The sequence below is a fragment of the Branchiostoma floridae genome, chromosome 7, assembly GCF_000003815.2.
Source record: "Branchiostoma floridae strain S238N-H82 chromosome 7, Bfl_VNyyK, whole genome shotgun sequence".
Lineage (NCBI taxonomy): Eukaryota > Metazoa > Chordata > Leptocardii > Amphioxiformes > Branchiostomatidae > Branchiostoma > Branchiostoma floridae.
Window position 1 is genome coordinate 16,027,171 of NC_049985.1, and position 27,281 is coordinate 16,054,451.

A 27,281-nucleotide genomic window follows, 5' to 3' on the forward strand; every position below is an offset into this window, starting at 1 on the left:
TACCCGCAAACTTCCCCTTTGCAGATGCTTATGACTTTCCATAGTAGAAACTGTGAAGGTGAACATTTCATGACAAACAAACGAATCTCTTTGGGTTTTTTTTACTCCAGAGTGTCCACCAGGACGATTTGGTACCAGTTGTAAAGGAACATGTCATTGTAACGGGACGTGTGACATCCGGACAGGGGCCTGTGATGGAGAATGTGCTCTAGGATGGGAAGGACCCATCTGTCAAAAACGTGACCAGCAATTCTCTTTCTATCATTTTGACCACGATAACTTTAATTTACTACTGTGCGCATTTCAAAACCACTGCGACTCAATCATATTCATGCAGTGGCATTGTCTTTGCTATATACAGTTCATTATATAAATTTTATCTGTGTCTTCAGGTTTGCAAATTGGACATATTTTTCCCTATTCAATATCAATAGTAATGTTTTGTTTTCTGTAGCATGTGACGTGGGTAGATATGGCCTGAACTGTACCCAGACGTGTCTGTGCTCTAATAACGACGTGGCGTGTGATCGTGCGACTGGACCTACCAAGGACTGCGCCTGCAGGGAGGGATTTTTTGGCCCGGACTGTTCCGAAAAAGGTAGATATTCTTAGTTCAATTTCAACATGTGTAAGCTAGACGCGCAAACGTAAGCCACCATACCCCTACATTAATGCATGTGTGTGTGTTCTTTTTAATTCTTGCAATAATATCAATGTAAAATGTGAGATCGCATATTTGGTAAAATACAAATAACAGGCTTCAACTTAATTCAGGGTATCTTGTCTGATTCAGGAAAAGCTTATTTGAAATAGACTTACAAATAAAAGAATACTTTAAATATGATATTTTAAGGGGTTATGAATATGTAGGTTGTAATTAGACGTCTCTAGGATCTTGACTGTGAGAATTTTGACCCAGATTCCTGGAGAATACTGGCTCAGATTCCTGGAGAATTTTGGAGAATTGGCTCTGTCCCTGGAGACGACTAATTGCAACCCACATATCGATTTATCAGTCCTTTAATATATGGTACCACATTTACAAAATATTACTTCTAATTATTTTGGAAACTGTTATATAAAAAAATCACTTTTGCAGCTGAAGGCCCAGAAATCACGTCCTTCAGCTACACCCGAGTCAACCTGGGACAGCTGACTAATTTCTCCTGCAGTGCCAGAGGACACCCCCCTCCCAGCCAGGATGACATCAGAATGTTCCTTGTGAACCATGTCCCAGGACTGCCTGTGGTAGCAACACATGTGGGAGAGAATGGCACCCGAACAAACTTCTTTCAGGTGAGAACTGAGTCACAGCCTGCATTTTACATACTCATTATCTAACGTAAAGCATTATGTTTTATTTTGTATTTCTTTGTTATACATATTAAGTGGGATATACCCTTTAAGTGGCTATGTAACAACATTTTGTATCAGTCCTGTTCTTATTAAGAGCCTATTATGTAGTTCCAAAACATCACGTGTAAAAGCTCATCTGAATTTTCAAGTACACATTGAATGATTGCTAATGATCTTAAATTGTTTGCAATTGTAATTATCTAGATTAACAATTTTTTTTTACTTTGAAGGCTCCAGTTGAGAAAGGAGAGGTGTTTGAATGTGTGGTGAAAACTGAAGTTGGAGAGAGCAGAAGAAATCTTACGGCAGATGTATTTGGTGAGTACTGCCGACGCATGAGTACAGACTGAAGTCACAAAGAAAAGTCACTGACAAAATATACACTTATGCCACAATCTGTGCCTCTCCTTTCGACCGTAAAAACTGCAGTTCTCCAGTTGGTTGACATTCTGATAGAAAACATTTTCCAATGTCAGGGGTGGGTACCGGTACACCGTACCAATACAAAACCGTTTTTTCTTATTAGATCGGTCCAGAAAAAAAATGGACCTGAAAAAATGTGGTGGACCGGATGTTGGACCTATTGGAAAATGAACAGATTATATGATAAGACATTCACACGTTTTAAGAGTGAAGTAGAGTAGAGTCTATAGTCTTTCTATCAGTTTTATAGTACAGAGGCAGTTAGCCTTGTAGGATTTAAAAACGCCAGTGGGAGTCGAATATCCCACAAAACAGATTTTTTTTGTTGCGAAATGGACAATTGTTATGAGTATCGTCCATTTACAAGTTCTCACATACTGAATCAGGTCCCGGTTCAGGTCCAAACCTGGACCTGATCCTCTGGACCTGAAACGGACCTTGACCTGAATTTTCTGTACTGGTACCTACCCCAAGTCAGTACTCATTCCTTTTAAGTGGGTTCAAATGGCAGAGTACTTATGCTAGAGTAGTGAGCATGAGGTCATGGGTTTAATTCCCGGGTTCCTGGATAGATATTTTGTCCGTGAGAAAGTCACTTTACACAACTTTTGTCACTTCATCCAGTTGTAATAATATACCATTTGGCTCGCCCCTGAGGCGTCGCCAAAACTGCTCCAGACACAGTGAATAACAATCCACTGGCCCCATGCACTCAAAAAGACAAGATGACAACTATTACTGACCTTTTCTTTCTTTTCAGAGCCTCCATATTTGAAGTTCCAGCCCTTGGTGATCCCAGGCATCATGACATTCAGCTTGCGATGGCGTGCCTGGGTGGAGGGTTTCGACAGTGGAGACGGACCTGTCACCTCCTACTCCATATGGCATCGTCCTGATGGTGAGGAAGAATGGACCGTGCAGCCGGTCAACTTTTCTCCAGAACAGGAGGAGTTCAATGAGACGATAGAGGGGCTAGCTCCAGGGAGGACCTACGATATTGCAGTGATGCTGTCCAGGGAGGGGCCTGGTGGTCAGGAGAAGGCCCCACTGAAGGTTGTAAGACAAGAAACAAGATGTGGGGGTGAGTTTAAACCTTAGTGCCATCCAATTTTAGCTGTAGTACGCTATCTCTATTGCTCCCGGGCAAAAAAGCCTGGGAGCGTTAGACAGAATGTAATAAAGCTAACAAGGATGGCACCTAGCCATTTGAGTATCTGACTACGAGATATGCTGTTAGACCTTACCTCACCATGTCCTATCCTCAGCTTGAGGATCGGGGACTATGGTAATTTCCAGCACTAGCTTCTTCCACCCTTCTCTGTTTGTGTGCAATCTGACAGTGTCCAGTTCCTGAGGTCATCTTCTGAGGGGTTTCTCTCAACTCCTGGTGCCAGGACATCTCTGGTTGAGATGTTGTTGGCACGTGTGACGTGGCCAAAGTACTGAAGCTTCCCTCTTTTTACCATGTTTGGGGGTGATCTTTCAATCCCAACTGAGTTGTTTGTGCAAAGTTCTGTCCATCTAACCTATAGCACTTCAAAGGATTGAATCTTCTTAGTGTCCTTAGCGTGAACCAGAGATCAATGTTAATTTAGAATCTACCTTCCTCTTTTACTTAGCACCCCTTGAGCCGCCAAAGGATGTCAGAGTCCAGATACATGGGCCTCGTCACATAATCGTCAACTGGGACGTAAGTACATCATGCCTCAGCATCTATGAAGTTACACCCATTTCCGCATGTGAGCGGCTGCAACTGCACTGCAACTGCTGAGAGTTCAGACATTTGGCAGATTGCTCAATACATATCATAGACAAACTCTTTTTTTTTTACATCTTGGGTGTTTTGTTGTCTTTTGATGAGTTTTGAATCATACTTTTACTGCTACTTTTACGTTACATTCCCCACTATGAAATCAAGGGTCATACAAATACAATTATGGTTTTGTTTGATGTTTGTTTGAACCTTTATCTATTCATGAGAAGCTCAAATCGGCCAGCTGGCCGCTTTTCATTGAGGTCATGGGGTCATGGTCACTGAACGGTTGCTCATCAATCACTGTCCATGTAAAATATTGTATATGCTTAATTGTCCTTCATGACATTATCAAGATCTCCATCATTAGATATTTGATGATTGTACTTAAACGAGCCCTGTAATCATAATCATAATCATAATCATAATCATAATTCATCTTCAAGGTTCCTGAGGTGGAGGTGATCCGATGTTGGTACTACGGCTTCCGTGTCCACCACAAGAAGGCAAGTGAGTTACTGGATAAGGTGTCCGTCTCTCCCAACCAGACAAGCACCACCAGACAGTACAACCTGTTTGTCTCACCTGCCACAACTTACCTGGTCAAGGTGGAGCTGTGGAACTTGGTGGGCTCCAACCAATCACCTTACTATGAAGTCAAGACACCTGATGATGGTACGGCTTTTAAGACTGCTTTTCGTGTTTCTGTAAGTTACCTTTTGCATTTAATTGTTTGTGTAATTGCCCCCATGAAAAATGGAGGTATAGTTTTTAACATGTTTGTATGTGTGTTTCTGGATATGTGGGGACAGTAAAACTTGAGAACCTCTGGATAAATTACAATGATATCAAGCAAATTGGAGCACAATCCGTGACCATACCTTTTCTCTACGTTTCTCCCCATGAAAACAGTTCCAGGCCCTGTCAGAGGGTTTAAGGTTCTCCGCTTCAGCAGTAATGAAGTGGAGGTGAGATGGGAGGAACCGACAGCAAAGAATGGACTCCTGGTTGGCTATCAGATCACGCAGAAGCTGAAGAGACGTAACCGACGGAGTCCTGGTAACACCTGTGCAATCCCAGTGCCAGGAAACGCTACTGAGACTTGGAGAGTCACTCCAAATGTCACCAACTTCATGTTTGAAGGGCTGCTGCCCCATTCGCTGTACAGGCTGTCAGTGCAAGCTATCACAAGGGCAGGTCCCGGTCAAGAAGTAGCCATCGAGCAGACAACGGCCCAAGGAGGTACTGGTCATCTATTGTAGTGTCCCTGCAAACGAAACTCACATGATCCTAATGCTATTGACTCCTCCATTTAAAACTGTATCAAATCAACAGAATGAGAAAAGAGAGAGTGCCAGAATAACTTAATAATGATGGTTAAACCTCTTTGTTCTGATGTTTCTCAACCCTAACCCTAACATAGGGATTTTGGAATGTTACGTAAAGCGTGTGGCAATAAGGGGGCATTGGTACATAGCGTTAATGGAACATGGGAGTATTGGGACATTGGGGTGATGGAACATACCATAGGGTTGTCCCCATAATAATATCAGTTGGTAATTTAAAGTGAATGTTCCTTTGTTTTGCATACAAAAGCCTACGATCTTAAAGTTACAACTTTTACAAAACATATCTGATTCTCACAGCTCCGAGTGGTTCCATAAAAAACCTTCAGGTCGTCAGTTTCCAACCCAAGGCCATGCAGATCAGCTGGGACCCCCCGGCATGTGAGAGCCGCAACGGCAACATCACACACTATGAGGTAAGGAAAGTGTGGCTTCAAATCCTTAACATTAACCATTGGACAATTCATCAAGTACTTCAATTCAGTTATATCAGTCTCAGTGTATTTTGAACAATGTATTCCTTTATTCAGATACCCTTTAGCCCTATTTAGGGCTAGTCTACCAGGGTTCGAATGTAGAACATATATATTAGAAAAGTAATTAATGTTACTCGTTTTTTGACAGGCAGCCATTGTAACCCGTGTTTCCTATTGGGTCAATTAGTCCTCACTCTTAGCCAACAGCTGGTCTATAGAACTGTTACGTGTGGCAATTGATATTATCACATTGCATGTCAATGGCTAGTTGTCTAGCCGTCTTTGTTGACTGTATAATTATATTTCAGCCATACTATATATGGTATGGTGAAATATATTGTATTCGTAATGTTTCTTTCTCCTGTCAAATCTTCAAATCGAATCATCTCCGTCGTTCCTGGACCGAATGACCTGAAATTTGGCACAAGGGTAGCGTGGGTCAATACCGAGGTGTTTTTTCTCATTGTTTTCATATCTGCCTCTAAAATGATTTTATTGAAGTTTAAAGGTCACGTTTTGACCAAAATGGTATATTTTGGCCCCCTGTACCCTTGAATTACAATGGAATGACCTTAAATTTGGTGTAGATAGGCATTAGATAGTTGGTAAAATGATCCAAGTAAAATTTTTGGCATAAACCAATTTCAAATTATCAATTTCTGCACTTTTCTGAGGGGAAATTGGTTTTCTTTCGGCCTTCTCCCGTGAACTCCCGTGACCCCAGAGCCCACACGTGCCAGGTGCCAGCGGTCTGGGGAGAGCGAGAGTTAATTACTTTATGGACGCCAGCCAATCAGCGACGAGAAAGGCGAATGCTAGTTAATATTCATAAGCGGGGCCTTGCAATCCCATATATATACACAAACAGATGCATATTACAGCCTTTGAGTGGCCATAAGTCACCCTGTGCCCGGTTTGAAATTGTAGTTTGCAAGGATTTCGAGTTCAGACAGGGTCATTTGAGCAGTAGCGGACGGTACGCGTGCATTGAACGTTAGAATACAAGTCTGTGTCGATGAATTTACCAACATTCCGCATGGCACTATCAACCATTTTCAGCAGATTTGACTTTGGGGGTTAGTTGAGACAATCGAGAAAATGTTACTTGGTAGAAAACGCGGGAAAAATGGACAGTTTCCGTTTAGTTTTGAAATGTAAGTTTGACAGTGGCGAGAATGCATGTATTTTTTCCCGAACAAATGTACTAGGTACTTCTAGTGTTGTTGTTGTTCTTTTTTGTAACTTTAAACTGCCAGAGTTTGAGCCCAATAAAAAACTCATAGTACCAGAGTATCACCACTGACCTCCGAAAAGAAACCCCCGAACAAGGTAGAAACTCCTATCCTCCAGGTCTCGCACGCTACGAGCAGGAAATTATAACACTCAGACAAGATTACGTCCGAAGGCTGATTGCATACAAAGTAAAAAAATTTAACAGTGGCATGCAGGGGCATATACTTAACAAAGAATTCAAAGGAAAATGAAATATATAGATAAAGCCAAATCAAGTTAACTTGTTGGTCCTGGGATTTTTCAGAAAAGAAATGAAGCGACAGGGTGGTAAAATTCTTGTAAAAATTCGAGACGTCTCCGTTTATGTAATGGCTCATACAAGACAAGAAGAAGATTGAAATTTTTAGCTTGAAAAAAACAACACTCCTACTACACCTGCTTGACAATTATTAAAATGTATGCCCTACTTGATTAAAAAAAAGTTCACTGTAATAATAAATGTACCAACATCACAAGGAGATTATGTCGGTACTTAGACTTTGTTATCGAAGTGGAAATTGTTGAATGGCGTCATGTAATTTCATGATGAAAATCTTCTGAATGGAAGATGCGTTTTTTTCACTCTCGGAAAAATAGGAGCTGCCGCAATTCTAAAAACCAATCAGTTATGCATAGGCGCTCCTGTGGAAGATTATATTCTTCCATATGGACCCGGGGCATATTGGGCAAGCTCTGTTTTGACCTGGAATCAATTCACAATATTAGTTCTCTTTTGGGGATAACTTACATTGCAGTTTCACGCAGGGGTGACTTGGGACAGTTCAATGTTGCGTGGGAATGGGTATGGCTGAAATATGCTGTATTTGCACCCAAGCAAATGTCGGCCTTTCTAGTGTGAATTTACTTTCCTTTCTAGGTCCACAGTGAGGAGGTGAATTCTACATCTCCTCGGCCAGGGTCAGAAACTGCTAACGTGTCCACAACAGACATATGGCTGTATAAGCTGGTGCCATACACAACATATCGTCTGCGTGTACGGGCCTACACTAGGGCAGGGCCGGGACCGTGGTCTACCCAGCTACTACAGAGAACAAGGGAGTTCCGTAAGTACAGTCAAAACTAGTACTAACCAAGAAGACCATTCAGAGGACTGATAAATCTGTCTATGTGGCTAGGTGTCCACTATAGTCTAGACAGGTTTCGTAATGCTTGTGTCATGGGGAAATTACGTAAGGGACCACCAAACAGTAATCGCATTGGCCAGGTGGTCCTTATGTGTGATCATGGTCATATTGACAAAGGCAGCACTAGTACAATGTACAATGCATGTGTTCCACCGTTGATACAACTTGCAAAAGGCATGTTCTTGGCGTTTATATAAACTGTCAGTGGTATCACCTATAGGGCTTATTCACGTGACGTCATCACCCCTTGCTCCCGTGCGCCGCCATCTTGGGGTCCATGCGCTACACAGTACAGCGATTTACAGCGTGGGTCTCCAAGTGTCCGAAGAAAGTGAAGTGGGTTGCACGATGTTTGACTATACAAAGAGTCGCCAAAGAGTCTACAACCTTAAATCTTATTTTCACTACATAAATCGGGTGGAAATTACCCATTTTTCCAATATCAGTGAAGGAAAGTTAAATGACCCACTCCGGGTCCCCGCCTGAGCACGGCAACAGTGACAGTGGAGTATCAGTTGATAGTGAATTTTGTGGGTGAGCTGTGACGCTGTTGTTCACAGACACTGTGATAGCCATTATTAACGTTAAATGTTGTACTTTTGCTTCATAGAAATTCTTCACAGAACCTGGGAATATGTTCTTCCTATCATTTCTTGGCTTCGCTGTTTGTGCGGCTCAGTATTTTGTCCTTCCTGCTTTTAGTGGAGTGTTGGACCATGTACAAGTATTTACATTGTGCCGGAGTAGGTACCCAGTCGACCATCGTTGAAAGTTATCTGACGCATCGTTAATACTGTCTTGTTCAGATACAAAATTTGTACTACACACATTCGTTCTGAAAATTTTTTTCCGAGTCGTAGCACCAGTAACGTTACATGACTTCGTTCCCGTCCCGGCTTTGCTTGTTTGTTACACGCGAAACAAACTTAACTGTTACCCGATGTGTGAGGGCTTTACCAGTGCTAGACCAACATCCCACCACAAGATAGCACACCCTGATTATGAACCTAAACGTTTTGAAGGGAAATTGTGCGTTGCATAAGAAATATTTTCAATTTTTACGGAGAGTTGCATAGCGAGCCGCTGTGAGCCGCGCTCAAAGTGGACCCCAAAATGGCCGACTTCGCTCGTTGCCATGGCGTCCGGAGGGTGGATCACGTGACTGAATAAGCCCTATACAAACCAGTGTTAAACACCACAGTCTTAGCAGAACAGGAATAATATTTAGCATGTGCAAAAGTGTGTTAAAAGCCTCACTGTCTTTCTCCTGACAGGCCCAGAGGCACCACGTGATTTCCAAGTAGACTCTGTATCCCCTACGTCTATCTCCCTGTCCTGGCGTGAACCCTGGCCTCCAGGTGGCATCATAACCCAATATGAAATCATATTCTGGAAAACCATGGATGAGGTATACAATTTCTTTCACAATCAGGTTATATATTGTTTGATTTCCCAGCTTGTATATGTTGCAGAAATGTTTTGCGTCTACTTTTCGTGTCAATCCTGTTAGAAAAGTTTGTAATACTTTGCATGCTTCAAATGTTCCAACATAAAAGGTATTAGCTACTAAAATCCTAAGAAGTTTATTAGCTGCTCTGTCTAATGGCATCTTTGCTCAACAGACCCCATGGAACTACACACATCTGTCATATTGTAGAAATGCAAAATAGATATAAGAATGAAAAGAAATGACAGACATCCAGTCACTCTCTTTGTTAAAATGCAAATAAGAATTAAAAAATTGACAGACATCAAGTCACTCTCTTTTTTATTAAAATGCAAAATAAAAATAAATTAGTAAGAATGAAAAAAAATTGACAGAAATTCAGTCACTCCCTTCTTAGTTAAAATGCAAAATAAAAATGAGAATGCAAAAATTTGACAGACATCCAGTCACTCTCTTGTTTGTTGAACTGCAAAAATTGGTATGCCTTAACTGGTCGGGCTGTTAATTGTTATGGAGTGTGAGGATTGGTCTTTAATAGATTGATAATGTAAGTAGATATGATGCCTAAATCACTACATGCCTAAGAAATTGTATATCTTATCTAATTCAATTAAATGACATTGTGTTCTAATCAATTTATACTGATTTGCCCCCAATTAGTTTGGTGCACCATCCCCACTGAACAACAGGACAGTGTTGGTTAACGAGACCTATGGTCCAGATGATGTCATTCAGTATGAAATCGACGGCCTGTCAACCAATGTCAACTACACAGTTAATGTAGGTACTACATGTACATTTGTTAGATGCATACATCTTTGAGCATTGATATAATGTGTTAAACGTTTGTGTTTAACTTTTTCATTTGACTCAATTTGTGAATTGCTCAATCTTGAAATTAGCTTTTTAGCCCATTAAAAAGGAGTCAAACCAAGAGGTTTTAACAATGAGATGATTGCTGGTTATTAATTACGATAGATATTGTGCGGTTTATGATAAACACAAAGTGATATTGGCCAATATTGTTTTATGTTTGGTCCAGATCAAGGCTTTTAATGGAGTTGGAATGAGCCCCAATGCCAGAGTAACAGCGTTTACTGATGAAAGTGGTATGTGACATCATTGCTAACTTTATCATCATACTGTTTATGTATGTTCTATAACTAGCAAATATATTGTGGCATTATAAAAGTGTTTAAAAAGTGATAGCTTTAACCACATCAGAAGAAGAAAAACACTTTGTTTCTCTCTCGCCATTTCAGCTCCGGGCCCTGTCACAAACCTAACAGCTATGGAAGTCACCACCAACACAATTGTTGTGCGCTGGGAGAAGCCTCTACTTAACCCAGACAAAGTATCCGCTTATGAAGTCACATATCAGAGCAAGACAAAAGGAGCCTGTCCACTCTCTGTCTCCTTTGTTACAATATACAGAATACCAAATGCCAGGTACTTTCATTCTTTTACTTTCTGATGAAGATTCCGTTTTTTATTGTAGACGGGATAAAATCATCATTATGATACTCAGAAAGCTATGTTTCCATATTTTACTGTAGTCATTTTTGCCATAACCTGAAAGCAAATCATTCTGATACATTGATATAGATTATAAGATACACATCCAGGTAATAAGATACACAGCACAAAAGTTACTTATTTAGCAAATGGATAGATTTGTCACTGACAAAAGTTAGTGGATAAAACATCTGTCTGTGAGCATTTACAAAAACAATCCTGTTACTTGAGTAAATTTTACATCATGCATCAGACTGAAATTTACAATGGTTTCAAACTATTGCAGTTTGACACCACTGTCCGTCTACTTGAAATCCCCCAATACCCTGTTTTTCAAAACAACAGATAAAGGTTACCCCTCGGATAAAGGTGAACTAACATTACATCTTACTACTCTCTTTTCCCACAGTGTTACTGAATACAAGATGTCAGGACTGACTCCCTACACTCTGTATGGAATATCAGTCCGGTCAAGAACAAAGGCTGGCTTCAGTGAAGTCACTGAGATTGAAACCAGGACAGGAGAAACTGGTAAGTATCAAGCAACCGATTTCAAGAGGCCAGTGTAATAGATAATAGTTATACCCCTATATTCCGATCACCTGTATCCCTAAACGTAACATAGGGGTGTTAGAATTTAGGGGTGTTGGAACATGCATGTAGGGGCACAGTAGGAACACTGGCCCTTCTGAACATACTGGCATCAGATGGGGTGTTAGAATATAGGGATGTTGAAACAGGTGTCAGAACATAGGGTGTGTTGGAGCATATAAAGGGCTATCATGATTCTGTGAAGGAATTATAGAAAGCATAGTGAACTTCTATAATATGTTAACTTATTGTTTTGTATGCATATTTCTTCTTTTCCAGTTCCAACAGGACCACCAACAAATATCTTGCACAGCCAGGTGACACCAACATCAGTGTTCTTCACCTTTCTACCACCACTATGTGATGAGAAGAATGGTGAGATCACCATGTATGAGTACGTGTTGGTACGACAGAACGCTACGTCAATCTCAGAGTGGCTACTGGGAAACACCTCCGCAACAACCTACGCGCAGAAGTTTACCGGCTTGATTCCATTTACTGACTACTACTTTCGAGTCCGAGGCTTCACCAGTGCAGGACCTGGTCCATTTTCAGATGCTGTGAGTGTCCGAACAGCAGAAGACAGTAAGTATTTTTGTAAAAGATAACTTTGCTTGATCATTAACACATCTCAAAGTAAGGGGCTTGTCAAATATCAGACGGGCTTGGCTAGGTGACATAAGATTAAGACCTGTCACCACTAGGGCGGGGTACCGGTACAGAAAATTCAGGTCCAGGTCCGGTTCAGGTCCAAAGGATCAGGTCCAGGTCCGGACCTGAACCTGGACCTGATTCAGTATGTCTCATACCAATGGTCCATTTCATTTGTCAAGAAATCTGTTTGGTGGAGTATAAGACTTACACTGGCGTCTTAAAATCCTACAACACTAACTGCACCTGTACGATTGACTAAAATTGGTAGAAATGACTATAAACTCTACTCTACTTCACTCTTGTTATTTTCTTCCGCCTGCAAGCGCCAAAACGTGTGAATGCCTGATCAAATAATATGTTAATTTTCCAACCGGTCCAACATCCGGTCTACCTAATTTTTTCAGGTCCGATTTTTCTGGACCGGTCCAATAAGAAAAAACGGTTTTGTACCGGTACGCTGTACCGATACCCAGCCCTAGTCACCACAATTCCTGGCATTTCTGGCTTAGGGCGTGGTGTGTCTTTGGGAAATGTTCTTAAAACAACTTGTTTCATTCCACCCAAGTATAAAACAGGTACCTTACTTCGTTGGTGATTTTGAAAGGCAATGAAAAGAGAGGATGGGCCCTGCCTTCCAATACTGTGTCATGGACACGATGGATTAATAAGTTTAAAACCTACTACAGCCCCTACTGCCTGAAAAAGAGAGTACACTATAATAATTGCACTATATTCACGTTTACATTTACCTTTAGTTTTTGAGTTAAGGGAGATCAATAACAAAAATATATTTCAATCTTCCATGTACAAAATAGTATCACATTTCATTTCTAGAACCACCTGCTCCACAAGATCTACGTGTTGTCACCTCTGCCACAACTGCGACCGTCACATGGACCGCTCCCTCCCCATCACATGGGATCATCCTACGTTACGCAATAGAGATCCAGGAAGATGGCGAGTCTCTCAACACATCCAAGATCATTCGGGCGGCCGACAGGAAGAACAGGCTGGTTATACGTGACCTTGCCCCCTTCACAAACTATTCAATTCGGGTCAGTTACTCATGACATTTGTTTGGATATCATGGTAAATAACATCACTGACAGCTTGATTTGTCTTACTTTGATTCATATTTAACAATACAAATTGTCTTCAGCTATTTTGCATTCAAAGCTAGGGAATAAAAAACAGTTTCTGCCAGATCTATTTAGTGCAACTGACAAAAGATAGTGGATACTATCCGAAACGTCTGACTGTTTCCAAAATCATATCCAGTTGCTTGAGTAACTGCTTTTTGGCGAATCTTATAACCTGGATGTCTAACCTTCATCAACATCACTGACAGTAGAGTACAGTTTTATAAGCCACTATATTGTGGCTTCACAATCTTATGCCAAACATGATATGCTTGAATGAGCATAGACTGAAAGTTAAACAGCTACATGTAATAAGGTGACTAACATACATATGTAATACTAACATACATATGTAGTAAGTGCTATCATAATTCATAACGTTTGTTCACATTTATCCGTTGCTTTTAAAAGCGGTATTTAGGCACATCAAGTGGACGGGTGGTAGTTTTAAAGTGCATTGTACTGAAAATATTGCAATTTGAAACCAATGTCCGTCGACGTGATATCCCCAGATACCCTGTTTTTAAAAGAAATGGATATAGGTGAACTAGCCAAACTAGCATTTCATAGCACAGGACTGAAGTAGATTTGCTGCCCATTACAGCACATTGATGATAGCTTTAACATTCCTTGTTTGTACTTTTGGGCAAAACAGGTACGAGCCGCAACTGCAGTTGGAAAAGGGCCATTCAGCACTTCAGTCACAGCACTGACTGATGAGGGAGGTGAGTCAAACAGACTTTGAGTTGAGAAGTTGAGAAAATTTGTTGTCTTTAAACTAAAAATGTAACAATATTCAGTTTAAAAATATGAATCCGGCATCCAAATTTCAAAAGTGGCATACTCGGGGCATGAAAAGCACGTTAAGATTATGCTATGGAAACCTGTACATGTATGATAATAGCAGAACCCAATGTAATATCCCAAGTTATCATCTGGTCTGTAACACATGTATTAAACCTTATTATGGCCCATGTATTACTTGGATGAAGAATACCATTTCATCAGTTTTCGGGCATCACATTGATGACTAAAGATCACTGATGGGGTTGTTTTTCTTGTAGCAAGCAGAATCTTTAGAGTGCAATTTGATCTTTCCATTAAAAATTGACAAAGATCTATAATCATTTCACCAGTTTCTGGAATGCCTGATGCCCTAACTGTGACAACCACAAAGAACAGCATTGTGGTCCAATGGAAGCCTCCTCTACAGCCTAATGGAGTCATTCAGGGATACAAAGTAAGCACCACATTTCAGCAATCTTCCGGGTCTTATTCATTCCTTATTATTTATGTATAAATTGTTTTATACACTCACGTATACGAAATGAACTGGAAAATTACTGTTATTAGTATTGTTTGTTTTGTCGTTGTTTATTATTGAATAAATTATCAGACCTCTTCCTTTTTATAAAATTTTCAGCACCATGGACAGATCCTTTTAAGCCCATTTATGAAAAATACATGCAACTTCCATGGCATATCTAAGCCTTCTTTAATGACAATAGAAAAAAATTGCAGAGATAGTATGACATTGTGTAACTGTCTCCATTGCTACAACATTGAAACATTATTATAAGTTGCCATCAAAGCAAGGAATCCATCTATCACATTCCTCAAACAGATGTACTCTGATCTTTCTTGCCATAACAGGTCAGTTGCAAGGGGCTCGCCTCTCACGACCCAGACTATGACCCAGCTAAGGATGTCTATCCTGTAGAAAAGCTGGCATCAGAGTTTCACCATGTCTTTGAGGGCCTTTATTCTGGCACAGACTACACCATAACTATCCGAGCAAGAACAAAGAAGGGTTATGGTGACACAGCTTCCAAAAACTGCAGTACCACCATAGCAGGTAGGCTCCACATATCCAGCTTCAATGTTTACTTGCATGATTCTGCCAGGTCATATACATCTGCCGCCCAGAAAATGCATCTAAAGAGATTTGTAATGAACTGTGCATAGCTGAGGGGTGCTGCATCTCTCAAAGTTACAGATACGTTGTATATGAAATGTGGCTGATGGTATTTCCTCCAAAAATTTCTACTCAAGAAGTCTTTTTATTCTAAAATTCAGAGCCTCCAACGCCAGAGGCACCACTTCCAGTAGGAGAGGCAAAGGACAACACAGTTTCCCTGGAACTCAAACCTGTACTTCCAAAGAATGGACCAATCAGGTAAAACAAAAGATACAATGTCTAGAAGACATGTACAAATAATGTAATAATAGTTTTTAATCTTTACGCATTAAAATAAACATAGGAGCCACAACATGCCTTTTGTGTGGTTTTAGGTACAAGTAGCTGTACGGGAAACTGAGGTTTAATTTTCCAGTTGAAACGATTCTATGCTATACTATAGTACAGGAAACAAACAAGGGAGGTAACGTTATATTCATGGTGTCATGAATTGTGATTGAAAGGCCACTGTGAAAATAAAACCATGGCAAAGGTTTCACGGTGTCATGAATTCAAAGTAGTGGAGAAGTCTTCACAAAAAAAAGACAGAAATATGACCACAGTTTCACAATTTACAGTACATTGGGGATAGTAATGATCATAGTACTTATTGATTTGATGATACGAAAAGTTCCTCTGTGTGTTTTCCTCTCTAGTGCCTACTATGTGGTTGTCCAAGGCAACAACCAGCTGAGATTTCTGGACAACCGGGATGAAATGCTGGACTATCACGAGGCATCTCACAAGGGGAAACCCTTCTACATCACTGCCATGTTTACACCAGATCAGGTCCAAGAGAAAAAGAATTTTGTTGTTGGTGACAACAAGACCTACGGTGGCTACTGGAATGCACCACTGGTGGAAGGGGAGAAGTATTCATTTATATACGGAGTGGCAAGTGAACTGAATGGGGTATGTTTGTAGAAGCTCTGACTTTGTTATTACACATGTCTAAACTTTATCATTCATTTTATGAATATTTTTGGCTTGTGAACAATTTGTAACCTTGATACATGTTACGCATGATGTAACTAATCTAACATAACATATTCCTAAATGTACAACAACATATCAAAATATAAGATTACAATTTTTCATGATCTATCACCTAGAGATTTGAGTCATATTTCTTGTTTTTGTAACAGGAGAAGCTGATGTCTTTCTCAGAATCTCAACGTCCAATCATAGGTGAAGTGCAATTACATTATTGTCTATATATTCTTTCTTCAGTACGTCGACGTAGGTTAGACATCCAGGTAATAAGATAAGGAGCTAATTGACTCATTTGCATTAACTGTGTCTTAGCCTTGATATCCTTTGAAATCCAAATTGTCTTCAGCTTGACTTTGGCTTAGCTTTGTTTTCTTTGGAATACAAATTGTCTTCAGTCTGAATTGTCTTACAACCTTTCCTATTGGACATCTGAAATTGTCTTCATTCATAGTTAGAGTATAAAAGACCTGTTTCTTCCAGATCTCTTCAGTGTCACTGACGAAAGATAGTGGATTCTGTCCGAAACGTCTGACCGTTTCAAAACCATATCCAGTTGCTTGAGTAACTATTTTTGGCGTATCTTTCTTCAGTACTTTTGATCAATGTGCATGTATCAGTATTGATAGAAAAAAATGTCATAAATTCATTATGTAATCATTTTTTAAAATCTTTTACAGTGTCTCCTGACCCAAATCCTGGTCCTACTGTACAGAAGGCTGCTGACAACTCTTCACTGATGGTAGCCATTTTTGTGGCTGTCCTGCTTCTACTCCTACTCTTCTTCATGATATTACTTGCCGTATATGTGACAAGGTAATAAATAAGAGATTTTTATGTTCAATCAGGACCTCTAAATAACCAAAGCCTTTAGGCAGTTTAAACACTAACTGAAGCAGTGTTTTTCATAATATCTAGTATATTTCATATTTATTTATTTATTCATTTTGAAAAACCTATTGGAAATAGGATTAGTAATAACTACACACTTTTCAGCACCAAGGACAGCCTTATATGTACCAATGCATGTAAAATGAATTGCAATTTCCACACCTAAGTTTTCTTTCCCTTTGAAAAGCATGGTATTAAAGGCTAGGATGAAAAGTTAAAGAGTCAGTAGTAGGTGCCCAGAGTTCACCGGTATTAATTCAATTACATGTAATTTGTGCTTTGCAGGCGGCAACGACAAGGAACGCTCAATGTGGCTGCAAAAGAGGCGATATTTCTGTCTCCAGTGGCAAAAGCTCAGGGTAAAAAAATTAAAAATGTACATGTGAAACTATTAAGCTCTTTTTTTCCTTCAAAACAAACGCACAATTTGATGTACAATGACATTAAAGTGCTTTTTTTTCACCCTAGCATGTTTTTGTCATCTACTTCAGAATTTGTAAAGCATTGAGAATAATTGATACCCCTTGGACAGTGGAAAACATGCACCTCAATCAAATATAGAATGTTGATTTGGGCGTTTGCTTTCAGTTTTATATTAATTCCAAAGCATGTTCATTGTTTCTTTTTTACAAATTCAGATGCAGAGAGACAGGAGGGACATGCGCCATTTCCATTTCCAGTCAAGGAGGGCCAGTACCCACCGCTCAAGCTGGAGGAGTTCGCAGAACATGTACGGCTCATGCGCAAGGACAACAACCAGGGCTTCAAGCTCGAACATGCGGTAAATGCTTCATGTTATGTTAGTGGTGTAAAGGTGTCAGTAATCTCATTACATGGCTAGAACTGTTGTAACAATTTAAGAAATTTGAATGTACAAGTCTGCACAACAAAACTCAGTTCATACTCTTGTTTCCAGGAACCTTGTGTAAAATGATTATTTTTGACAAATAAATGCATCTTACACAGCTACATAAAACTACCTGCAGCTGTGGGGACTGGCCTTATGTTCTGACACCTCTTTGTTGGCATTAGGGTTAGGGAATGACAGAACAAAGTCATTGTGTCGTTTGAAAATACATGTAGAGGTGTAACTGAAGTTAACTGCTTATGTAGCAGTACCATGCACATGTAACATATGTCTACATACCCTGTACTTAATCAATCATGTCCTGCATTTGCTTTACTCTAGAGCCTCCCAGACAGTCAGACGTCATCGTGGGAGACGGCATTCAAGGAGGAGAACAAGACAAAGAACAGATATGGAAACATTGTTCCATGTGAGTCAACAATGTGGCAGGTTTCTTCAGCAGGTTCTTCTCTAAATCCGGATAGTTGATACTATCGCTACTACTGGACACCTCGAGTAGATGAACATTTGTAAATCTGTTCTCCCCCTAATGGTATAAGAATATTGTAACACAGTTAGACATAAGGTTCAACCTCATAAGCCTCAGCTATCCCCATTTAGTCTATCTTTTTTACCCATTACATTTGGCAAAAATCGACGATTCTGCGGCAAACGCCCGAGACTTGCTTATAATAATAACTTTATTGTACAACAATTGTACAAGGTACAAAGTATGGCTTATATGTGACAGGGACAATTTTCAGGTGAAAAATACGCGCAAACCTCTGTAGATCTTAGATATGGCTGATCTTCCATTGATGCACCCGAAGATCGTGGATAATGTGACGGGTATTATCACACTAAAATGTGATCACACAATCCCATCTTCAGATGACTCCAGTCGGGTGGTCCTGGAGCCCACAGTGGATGACCCGAGCTCCGACTACATCAATGCCACATACTGTGATGTAAGCTCTTTCTCCTGTTGCTTCATCTGTTTCCATGGCATGCCCATTGTTACAGTCATTGCTACAAATCAAGAGTTTACAATCATAGTTAACATGATCTGAATTGTAATGTGAGTCATTGTTTTTTAGGGGTACAGGGAGAAGCAGGCATACATTGCAACACAGGGTAAGAACAAGTGTCATTGAACCATTACTCTTGATACATGTATTAGTACCATCAACACAGTCAGCAATGTGATAATCATGAAAGTCCTTACATCAGATAGAATAGGGAGGGAAAACTTTCTGTGTTATATTATTGCAATTTTACGTAGATATCTTTTGAGAGTGTTTGAGTAGTGACGTCTACTAAAGTTACATAAGTTTACATTTATCTCTGAAAATTGAAAGAATTGCCCAGTGCAGTAGATGTTGGTGTTACAACCAGTGAAAGACAAATTGAAATTGCCTATAATTCCAAAGATTATTTCATCAGGTTGGTAGGTCATTGGATAACAGATAATAGAGTTTACACAATGAGTTATCTTTATACCAACTGGCGTTTCGTTTGGGATTGTGTTCTCGCCGCAAAAGCGCCATCTACCTACACCTGGCCACATATAGTCACAAGAAGAAGAACTCCAGCTAGAGGCCGTGAGGAAGATTAGGCATCGAAACGTCAGCAATATAATTTGGTTGTGTAAAAGAAAAATATATTGCTTTTAATTTGTTTGCACTGCAGGTCCCAAGACTAACACGGTGCCCGACCTGTGGCGCATGGCGTGGCAGGAGCACAGTGCCAGTATTGTCATGCTCACCAACCTGGTGGAGATGGCAAAGGTACAGTTCTACTCCGACCTGGAGCAATCTGCAAGCATTCCCAAGGTACAAAATTTGCTGTTTTATGTACAATCTATACACCAAGTCTTGTGTGATAACTGTAAATTCTAATAAAATACATCCATGTACATGTAAAATGCAATGCAATTCTGCAAATTTGATTGAGTTAAACATGGCTTCATTTGTTCAATGTATGTCTCTTAGTCTGTGTAACGCAAACTCCGCTATCCGGAGCTGGTAGGCTCCTCCGATGCGTGGCAATGTAGGACGGGCCTAAGAAGCGCGATTAAATCAGGCTATATGTCTCTGAAACATTAATTTTTTACTTTTCCCCATTATTGCTTAAGCCAAAAGGGCCAATCAAAGAGTCTGTAAATGTGCCTTTGTATGGACTTTTGTTGGTAATATAAATCATTTTCATACTATGGTCAGATGAGTTTCCATCTTGGTGTTATCTAGCAAAAGTGTAAGCAGTACTGGCCAGACGAGGAGGACACATATGGAGACATCACTGTAAAGGTGAAAAGTGTGGAGGAACTGGCAGACTACACCACACGCACCTTCATCATGACAAAGGTAGGGTTTTGATGACTTGAAAACGTCTTGCATAAACACATGATTGTTATATTTACGAAAGTTAACTGTGGCAACTTGTGTACAGCAATTCCTATCAACAGACTCACTCAATAGACCGATCCCTTAGCCTCTCACAAACCTCTGCCAAAATGCAAATATTTGACAGACATGCAGCCACCCTCTAATTGGTCAAACTCCCATGCTATCATTGGTAGAACTGCTAATTCCCATGCTATAATTGGTCAAACTGCTAATTCCCATATGCATGCCATCATTTGGTCGAACTGCTTATTCCCATGCTATCATTGGTTGAACTGCGAAATTCCATGCTATCATTGGTTGAACTGCTAATTGCAATGTACAGTCATTGTCAGTCTATCATAACACATTACAGGTTAAGAAATGCTTTACTGCATCACAGTATATCATACGGACCCAATAGAAAGTACAAATTACAAGACTGTTACTTTTTCAGGAGGGAGAGGGGGAGAAGCGAGAGATAAAGCAGTTCCACTTCACCAACTGGCTGGACCATGATGTTCCTGATCACCCCACACAGCTGCTGGCTTTTATACGTCGGGTCAAGGCACTGACTCCCCTGGAGGTTGGACCGACCATCGTGCACTGCAGGTACAGAGAAAATATTGAATATTCATTTTGACGCTTTTTCAGATGTACCATTTGCTCAAAACAATGGAGATTGTGTGCATCACTCCCTTCTGGTATAGCACTAACTGCTCCATTTAATTTCTTCTCGCACAGTGCTGGGGTTGGACGGACAGGCACCTTTATTGTCATTGATGCCATGCTGGAAATGGCACGGCATGAGGCCCACGTGGACATCTTTAACCATGTCATGCAGCTGCGCAAGGCCCGTATACAGATGGTGCAGACAGCGGTACAGACTTTGAACTTGTTCCTTGACTAATCAGTAAATGCAGAAACTTTTGCAGTGGTTTTATATTTGCGGTTTTGGGGGCAGCTGCTGAACCGCAAACTTAAAACCACCGCAAATATTCATAATACAGTATGAAACTACAGTACAGTACTGTAAATAAGTTTGCGGGATGGCGCTACCGCAAATTCAAAACCACAGCAAACACTCCATTTTACCGCTGCGGCAAAATTAAATCCCCACAGACTTAATTACAGTATGTGGTGTGACACCAAGGTTGCTCAGAAAATAACGAATTATATTTTCTATTTGAACATATTAGCTTCTCTTCCTACTGACAAGTCGGACTAGGAATATATGAGACACACCAAATTACATGTAAGGCTGTGCAGAGACGTGCGTGGCAAGCTTGAACAGTGACAGATCCTGTAGAAAGAAAAAGTTACAATTTAGTAATGAACTTAATGAAACAATGAAGCACCAATACAAAGCAAAGCAATAAGACTCGAAGAACGAACTTTAAGGCAACTCTCTATGTACGCATGTCCCACATTTCTGTTGAGTCACACTGACACACATCTTTGTTCAAACAGGACCAGTATGCTTTCATCCATGAGGCTGTCCTGGAGGCTCTACAGACAGGTGACACCCACATTCCTGTGTCAGAATTCCGAGATGGATATGAAGCCATGACACGCAAGAGGCCCAAAGTCAAGAAAAGCCCCTTGGATGAGGAATTCAAGGTAACAGATCCAATAGTATTTTTTTCAAAGGAAATTCCTGTGTTTTATGATCTTGAGTTGGTCTGGCAATGGATACACTCATGCACGGCTAAAGGCAAAGGATATAATATGTATGAAAAAGTGAACCAAACAAAACCCTTGCCTCTTTCTTGCTAGTGACTTAGTTGACCATTTCCCAATCTTTTTATTTTAGCTACTGGTGAAGATGACCCCAGCTTTTGACCCTGAAGACAGCAATGCAGGTTGGTTGGAGGAGAACAAGAGAAAGAACAGAGATCAGAATGTACTACCAGGTGAGTCCACTAACCATTTCAGTTGTACCATCAGAATGCAATACAGTGTATATCTGTTTCTATAACTGAGGATGACTTACTTGAAAAAAGGATCCAGATTGGATACTGTACTGCACTTGTTTTAGATTGATGTCTTTCTGCAAAGGAAAGATATTTACATTTACTGAAACCATTATCTTTCATTCCTGTAGTCGACTTGCAACGTGCTGTACTGAGTACTGAGTATGCAAACCAGAGTGACTACATTAATGCCATGTATCTGGACGTAAGTTGAATGTTCCGATTTGTTTGAGATAAAATGTATTCTGTAAGTAACAGTACTAAATAGACCCCCGCCCAGTAGTGTCTGTTCCCCCAGTTATCAGTTGTGTCCTTACCCTTAGAAGTATCCGTACCACCAGTACCGTATATTCTTTATTAAAGTACGCACCCCAATTGAAGTACGCATTCCCGATTTTGGGTAGTGTCTGTACTCACATTACTCAATAGTGTTCATACCTCTAGTAGTGTCCATACCTCTAGTACTCAGTAATATCTGTACCCCGTAGTGTCTGTATGCCTTATCATCAATAGTGTTCGTACACATCGTTTAATGTGATATTTAACCCCATTGGCATATTCTGTACTAAGTCTTGCTTCTCTATTTCCCTCAGAGCTACAAGACCCGAAATGCCTTCATAGTCACCCAGACCCCCCTGCCTGACACTGTGGCTGACTTCTGGCAGATGGTGTATGAACACGGTGCACAGACCATTGTCATGATGAACACTCTGAAGAAGAAGGACAAGGTAGGGAGGAAACAGTGATGTATTTACAGAGATTCAGAACAGACCATACTTTCAATTTCAGATAAATTGCAAGTTTGCAATGGTCTAAGTTCTCAACAGCACTGAAGTCACATACTGTATAGTACTTGTATACGCAATGTGGAACCACTATTGGTTTTGAGTTTGAGTGTAGCAGTCACAGGGCTAACAAAAGCGTGATGAACCCCAACAAAAGTCCTGACAAACTTTAGGTATATCAAACCTCAATAGATATTTATATACCTGGTGATATATACCAACCATTTATCATAAACAGTGTATTTGAACATTCTCTAGTACAGCACCCACCCAATTATGCAGAGTTTAGATACATGTAGACAGGACTGCATTATATTGGGGGATTTTCCATTGGCGACCTCATTGTTTCAGGGTGGCAAAAAAATGTGAACTTTCAGAATTAACTTCATACATATGCTAGGTGTTACATTAATTCAACATTTGCAATCTTCATTTAAATTTGTTCATATCAATATGTTACCTCCATCTTCCCTGTCTCCTCATTGCAGGACATGGTGCAGTACTGGCCTGATGAGGAAGGGGGCGCAATTGAGTATGGGCCGATTCGTGTGGAGCTGACCTGCACCACCAAGGCTGTCAATGTGACTCTCAAGGATTTCCTACTGGTCAACACCAAGGCTGTAAGAGTCTTCAATACTGACAATAACTTCTTACATGCATTCTTTCCTATATGTTAGGTTCATTTACCAGAACTATGAATACACACATGTACATGTACATGGATTTGAAAAACCTTTAGCTAGATATGTAGAAGTTTTACTGGTAGCCCATGGGTTAATAAAAGAGATTTTACCTTCAAGTTTATGTTTGATTGACAGGATAGTGAGGACATCCGCATGGTGAAGCATTTCCAGTTCCTGGGCACGTCACGTGACCAGCTGTGCTCTCGTTCCCGGGGTGCCATGGTGGAGTTACTGCATCTCTTGACCAGGTGGCAGGAGGAGTGCGGGTCGGGTCCTGTGGTTGTCCACTGCCAGTAAGTCCTGGGGGATAACTTTTCTTCACATAATAAAACTATGGCAGTAGCAGGCCTTAGGGGCATGTTCGGGCATGACGCACCCGCTTACACAAGTCAAGGGTAGGAGGAACCCCTTAAATCCTTGGTCAGAAGTCCTCCTAGGAGACAGAAACTCCAAATAACAAACCTGCATCTGCTGGGGGCCGTCTTACACGTGGCATGCAGCTCTCGTCCCTGTGAGACACAGTGCTCCAGTAGACGATAGGGTGGAGAAGGAATTGCACACCCCTTCTTCACCATAAAAAGCCATGTGCAGGTAAGGCAAACAGATTGCTGAACCTACCAGCAAGTGCCTGTTTGCCTGCTCATCTGTTGAAAAATCCAAAGAGAATCCAAAGATATTACAATGTCATGTCTTTCAACATACACCTGCACCTAATCTGGTAAGTACACATTCATACATGTATCAAGGCTGTCTCCAGGACCCGTCCCTCTGTCCTGGAATGGAAATTTTCTTGTTGGGATGGACAAAAATTTCACCCCATTCATCCCAAGAATCTGAACTTCCTGAAGTGAAATTGATAAAAATGTATTTTCCTAGCTTAAAATGACAGATCTAACTATGGAAATTGACAACACAGGCTCCCAAATGACTTGGATGGTAAAAATCTAAAGTTCTGACATGTAAATGTATATAAATGACAATGAACTAAAATTAATCAAGTAATCTATGCTAGAAATGAGCAAGTTCCTTCCTAGACTAAGTGAAGACTTAACTAATAATATTTGATTCAGATGTCTACAGTGCTGCAAAGATTTTCTGATGATAGAAAGTGTTGTTATTCCTCAGGACTGGAGTTGGCCTGAGCGGTGTGTTCTGTGCAGCTGTGAGCCTGTGTGAGAAGATGGAGGAGGAGAAGTCAGTGGACATCTTCCAGGTGGCTCGTACCCTGACTATCCAGCGCCCTCACATCATCAACTCTGCTGTAAGTACAATTAGGCCACAGCAAGTAAATTTTATGGATGACAATGACATCCTTTGCAGACTGCAAAAAAGATGAGATAGGGCAAAAAAAAACAAGATGGGTAAAAAGAAACAAGATGGCAAATTTTCAAAATAGACGACCAAAAACGTTGTAACAAATTAATGAAGTGACAAAATATGGCATCACAACCAACAAGGCATTCAACCCTGTATTTAAGAAGTCACTAGTGTAGTAAAAGGGACACTAATGTGGTAGACTCGTATCACTAACCAAGAAAGTTCTTGCACTAACCATAATTACAACTACACTCATGGCTTCCATATCGGTGCCACTCTTACAACTATCCAACAAGTTTTGACCCTTCTGCAACTACAGGCAAGGCTACAGAGTCTTTAGTGTCATTTGTACATAAAATCCTTAGGTTACAACACAACCTATTTACTCATTTTGGTCTGTCTGAGTCAGACCGTCCCTGAAATCAGGCAAAAATGAGCGCTCCAATGTCATCAACGAAATTTACTTGCTGTGGTCTTACATGTATCACATGGTTCAATGCTGCCAGGGGTAGTTGGTGCAAACATCATCAGTCAACAGTCCAATAACATAGCCCCTCCCGTCTTTGTTAAAGCATAGAAAATGCATATCATACATTGATACAAATTGACATGCTACTCTTCTCTCATTGGTCAAACCACTAATTGACATTCTTTCATTGGCTGAACTACTACAAACAGGTAATTATGAGTGACAGTCCAGACCAAGCTATTGGGTGGCATGCTTCCTGTATATGGACAGTAATTTCATGACATTGCAGGTGTCTCAGCAAGTACATGTAACTTAACATAATTATGGCAATAAAGAATAAAACAACATACGTGTAAATGTAAGAGCTACAATACAAAAGCCTCCTACATAGAACTGCATCAACAATTCACCATCATCATTATGCCATATATGGTACTGTAACACTAGAATGATTCCCTATGCCCATCTGATTCTGAGCATCTCCATCAAAGTATACATTGTACAATGCAAAATAAAAAAATTGACATACAAATGTATTTGATGGACATGCAGCCATTCTCTCATTGGTTGAAATGCTAATTGTCATACCATCACTGATGGAACTCCTAATACTCGTCACATTTGGCGAAAATCGATCGGACGAGGATTCTGCGGCAATTGCCCGAGCCTCGCTTACAATAATAGCTTTATTGCACAACAACTGTACAAGGTACAAAGTATGGTTTATACAATGTATGTGACAGGGACGGTTTTCAGATGAAAATTATGCGCAACCCTCTGTCGATCTTAAAAATGGCCGATCTGCCATTGATACGCCCGAAAATCGTGGATAAAATGTGACGGGTATTACTGTGATGGACTGTCAGGATCAGTCTATTGCTTGTGTGATCACGGAATTTGAGGTCTTTGATGTAACTGGAATTTGATTGTTCCCCTAACAGGAGCACTACAAGTTCCTGTACGATGTGGCCATGGAATACCTCAACTCACAGCAGGGTCTACTCAACTCACACTGAGCTTCATGTACAACCTGTTAGCATCAGGAAGATATCGATGTCTTCAAGTTAATATGTTTATTAAGATTATGGTATATCATATCTATACACCGACTCAATGCAACGATGGGCAATACTGCTCTCAGTGCAAGTGCCTCACTCTTCTACATTAATAGTGTACAATCATATATGATATATACATTTACATATGTATATGTATATGTACCTTACAAATGGTAACAATCAATCTATAGTGTATTCTTATGTCACATTGACAGTATAGGACTTGGTATAATAAGGACTGATACCAGTCAAAAGTGAACTTTGTTTGATACGTATTCATGTATACCTTTATAGCTCCACGTATGCTAATAATATCATCTTTGCTTTAATATTGATCTGAAAATGATTATCTTCATACTTAATCTAGCGGCAAGGCGATAAATACCTACTAATTTGTAGTAAAAGTTTTCTAGTCGCTCACATTTGTACTTCTAATCATTGTCAGAATACAGAGCCATATTTTATCATTGGTGAACAATCTAATGTTATTATTTCTTGCCTGCCGTTTTATGCACTTGCAGTATATATAGAGGGGATTTATTATGTAAGAGCTGGTATATAGTTCTTTGCAAACAAGGTAGTTCATTTGGTAGTTATAGGAGCCGACCGTGCCTTATGACACCATATACACCTCAGGGTGGGTCACTTAACTCTGTATTAGATACCTACAGGCCCCACAGGTAGGCAGTTATTATATCAATAGTAGTTATAACTCATTATTTAATCTTGTGCTCATTTTGCCTAACCATGGTTACATTAAGCGCCATAAACAATTAAGGTATGAATAAATGCAATTTTTTGCTATTCTATCCA

The 27,281-nt window shown here is 40.2% G+C and overlaps 1 protein-coding gene across 1 annotated transcript in view; it reads left to right on the top strand.

Moving 5' to 3' along the window:
- Positions 1-27,277, top strand: part of LOC118420309 (tyrosine-protein phosphatase Lar-like) — a 49,737-nt gene extending 22,460 nt beyond the window's left edge. Inside the window, exons 16-56 of the mRNA XM_035827055.1 lie at positions 111-239; positions 455-598; positions 1,100-1,296; positions 1,587-1,674; positions 2,540-2,860; positions 3,399-3,469; positions 3,979-4,207; positions 4,445-4,774; positions 5,179-5,294; positions 7,504-7,690; positions 9,046-9,179; positions 9,879-9,998; positions 10,261-10,327; positions 10,481-10,667; positions 11,143-11,264; positions 11,604-11,909; positions 12,813-13,033; positions 13,773-13,842; positions 14,254-14,357; positions 14,771-14,972; positions 15,194-15,293; positions 15,731-15,986; positions 16,220-16,262; positions 16,745-16,880; positions 17,241-17,314; positions 17,594-17,736; positions 18,145-18,232; positions 18,694-18,770; positions 18,900-18,936; positions 19,492-19,634; positions 20,049-20,165; positions 20,641-20,795; positions 20,928-21,063; positions 21,654-21,803; positions 21,997-22,096; positions 22,288-22,361; positions 22,750-22,884; positions 23,430-23,561; positions 23,760-23,917; positions 24,750-24,885; positions 26,352-27,277. Coding sequence (XP_035682948.1) covers positions 111-239; positions 455-598; positions 1,100-1,296; positions 1,587-1,674; positions 2,540-2,860; positions 3,399-3,469; positions 3,979-4,207; positions 4,445-4,774; positions 5,179-5,294; positions 7,504-7,690; positions 9,046-9,179; positions 9,879-9,998; positions 10,261-10,327; positions 10,481-10,667; positions 11,143-11,264; positions 11,604-11,909; positions 12,813-13,033; positions 13,773-13,842; positions 14,254-14,357; positions 14,771-14,972; positions 15,194-15,293; positions 15,731-15,986; positions 16,220-16,262; positions 16,745-16,880; positions 17,241-17,314; positions 17,594-17,736; positions 18,145-18,232; positions 18,694-18,770; positions 18,900-18,936; positions 19,492-19,634; positions 20,049-20,165; positions 20,641-20,795; positions 20,928-21,063; positions 21,654-21,803; positions 21,997-22,096; positions 22,288-22,361; positions 22,750-22,884; positions 23,430-23,561; positions 23,760-23,917; positions 24,750-24,885; positions 26,352-26,426 — 5,810 coding nt within the window. The 3' untranslated portion in view covers positions 26,427-27,277. The remainder of the gene's footprint in view (positions 1-110; positions 240-454; positions 599-1,099; positions 1,297-1,586; positions 1,675-2,539; positions 2,861-3,398; positions 3,470-3,978; positions 4,208-4,444; positions 4,775-5,178; positions 5,295-7,503; positions 7,691-9,045; positions 9,180-9,878; positions 9,999-10,260; positions 10,328-10,480; positions 10,668-11,142; positions 11,265-11,603; positions 11,910-12,812; positions 13,034-13,772; positions 13,843-14,253; positions 14,358-14,770; positions 14,973-15,193; positions 15,294-15,730; positions 15,987-16,219; positions 16,263-16,744; positions 16,881-17,240; positions 17,315-17,593; positions 17,737-18,144; positions 18,233-18,693; positions 18,771-18,899; positions 18,937-19,491; positions 19,635-20,048; positions 20,166-20,640; positions 20,796-20,927; positions 21,064-21,653; positions 21,804-21,996; positions 22,097-22,287; positions 22,362-22,749; positions 22,885-23,429; positions 23,562-23,759; positions 23,918-24,749; positions 24,886-26,351) is intronic.
- The last annotated feature ends 4 nt before the right edge of the window (positions 27,278-27,281 follow it).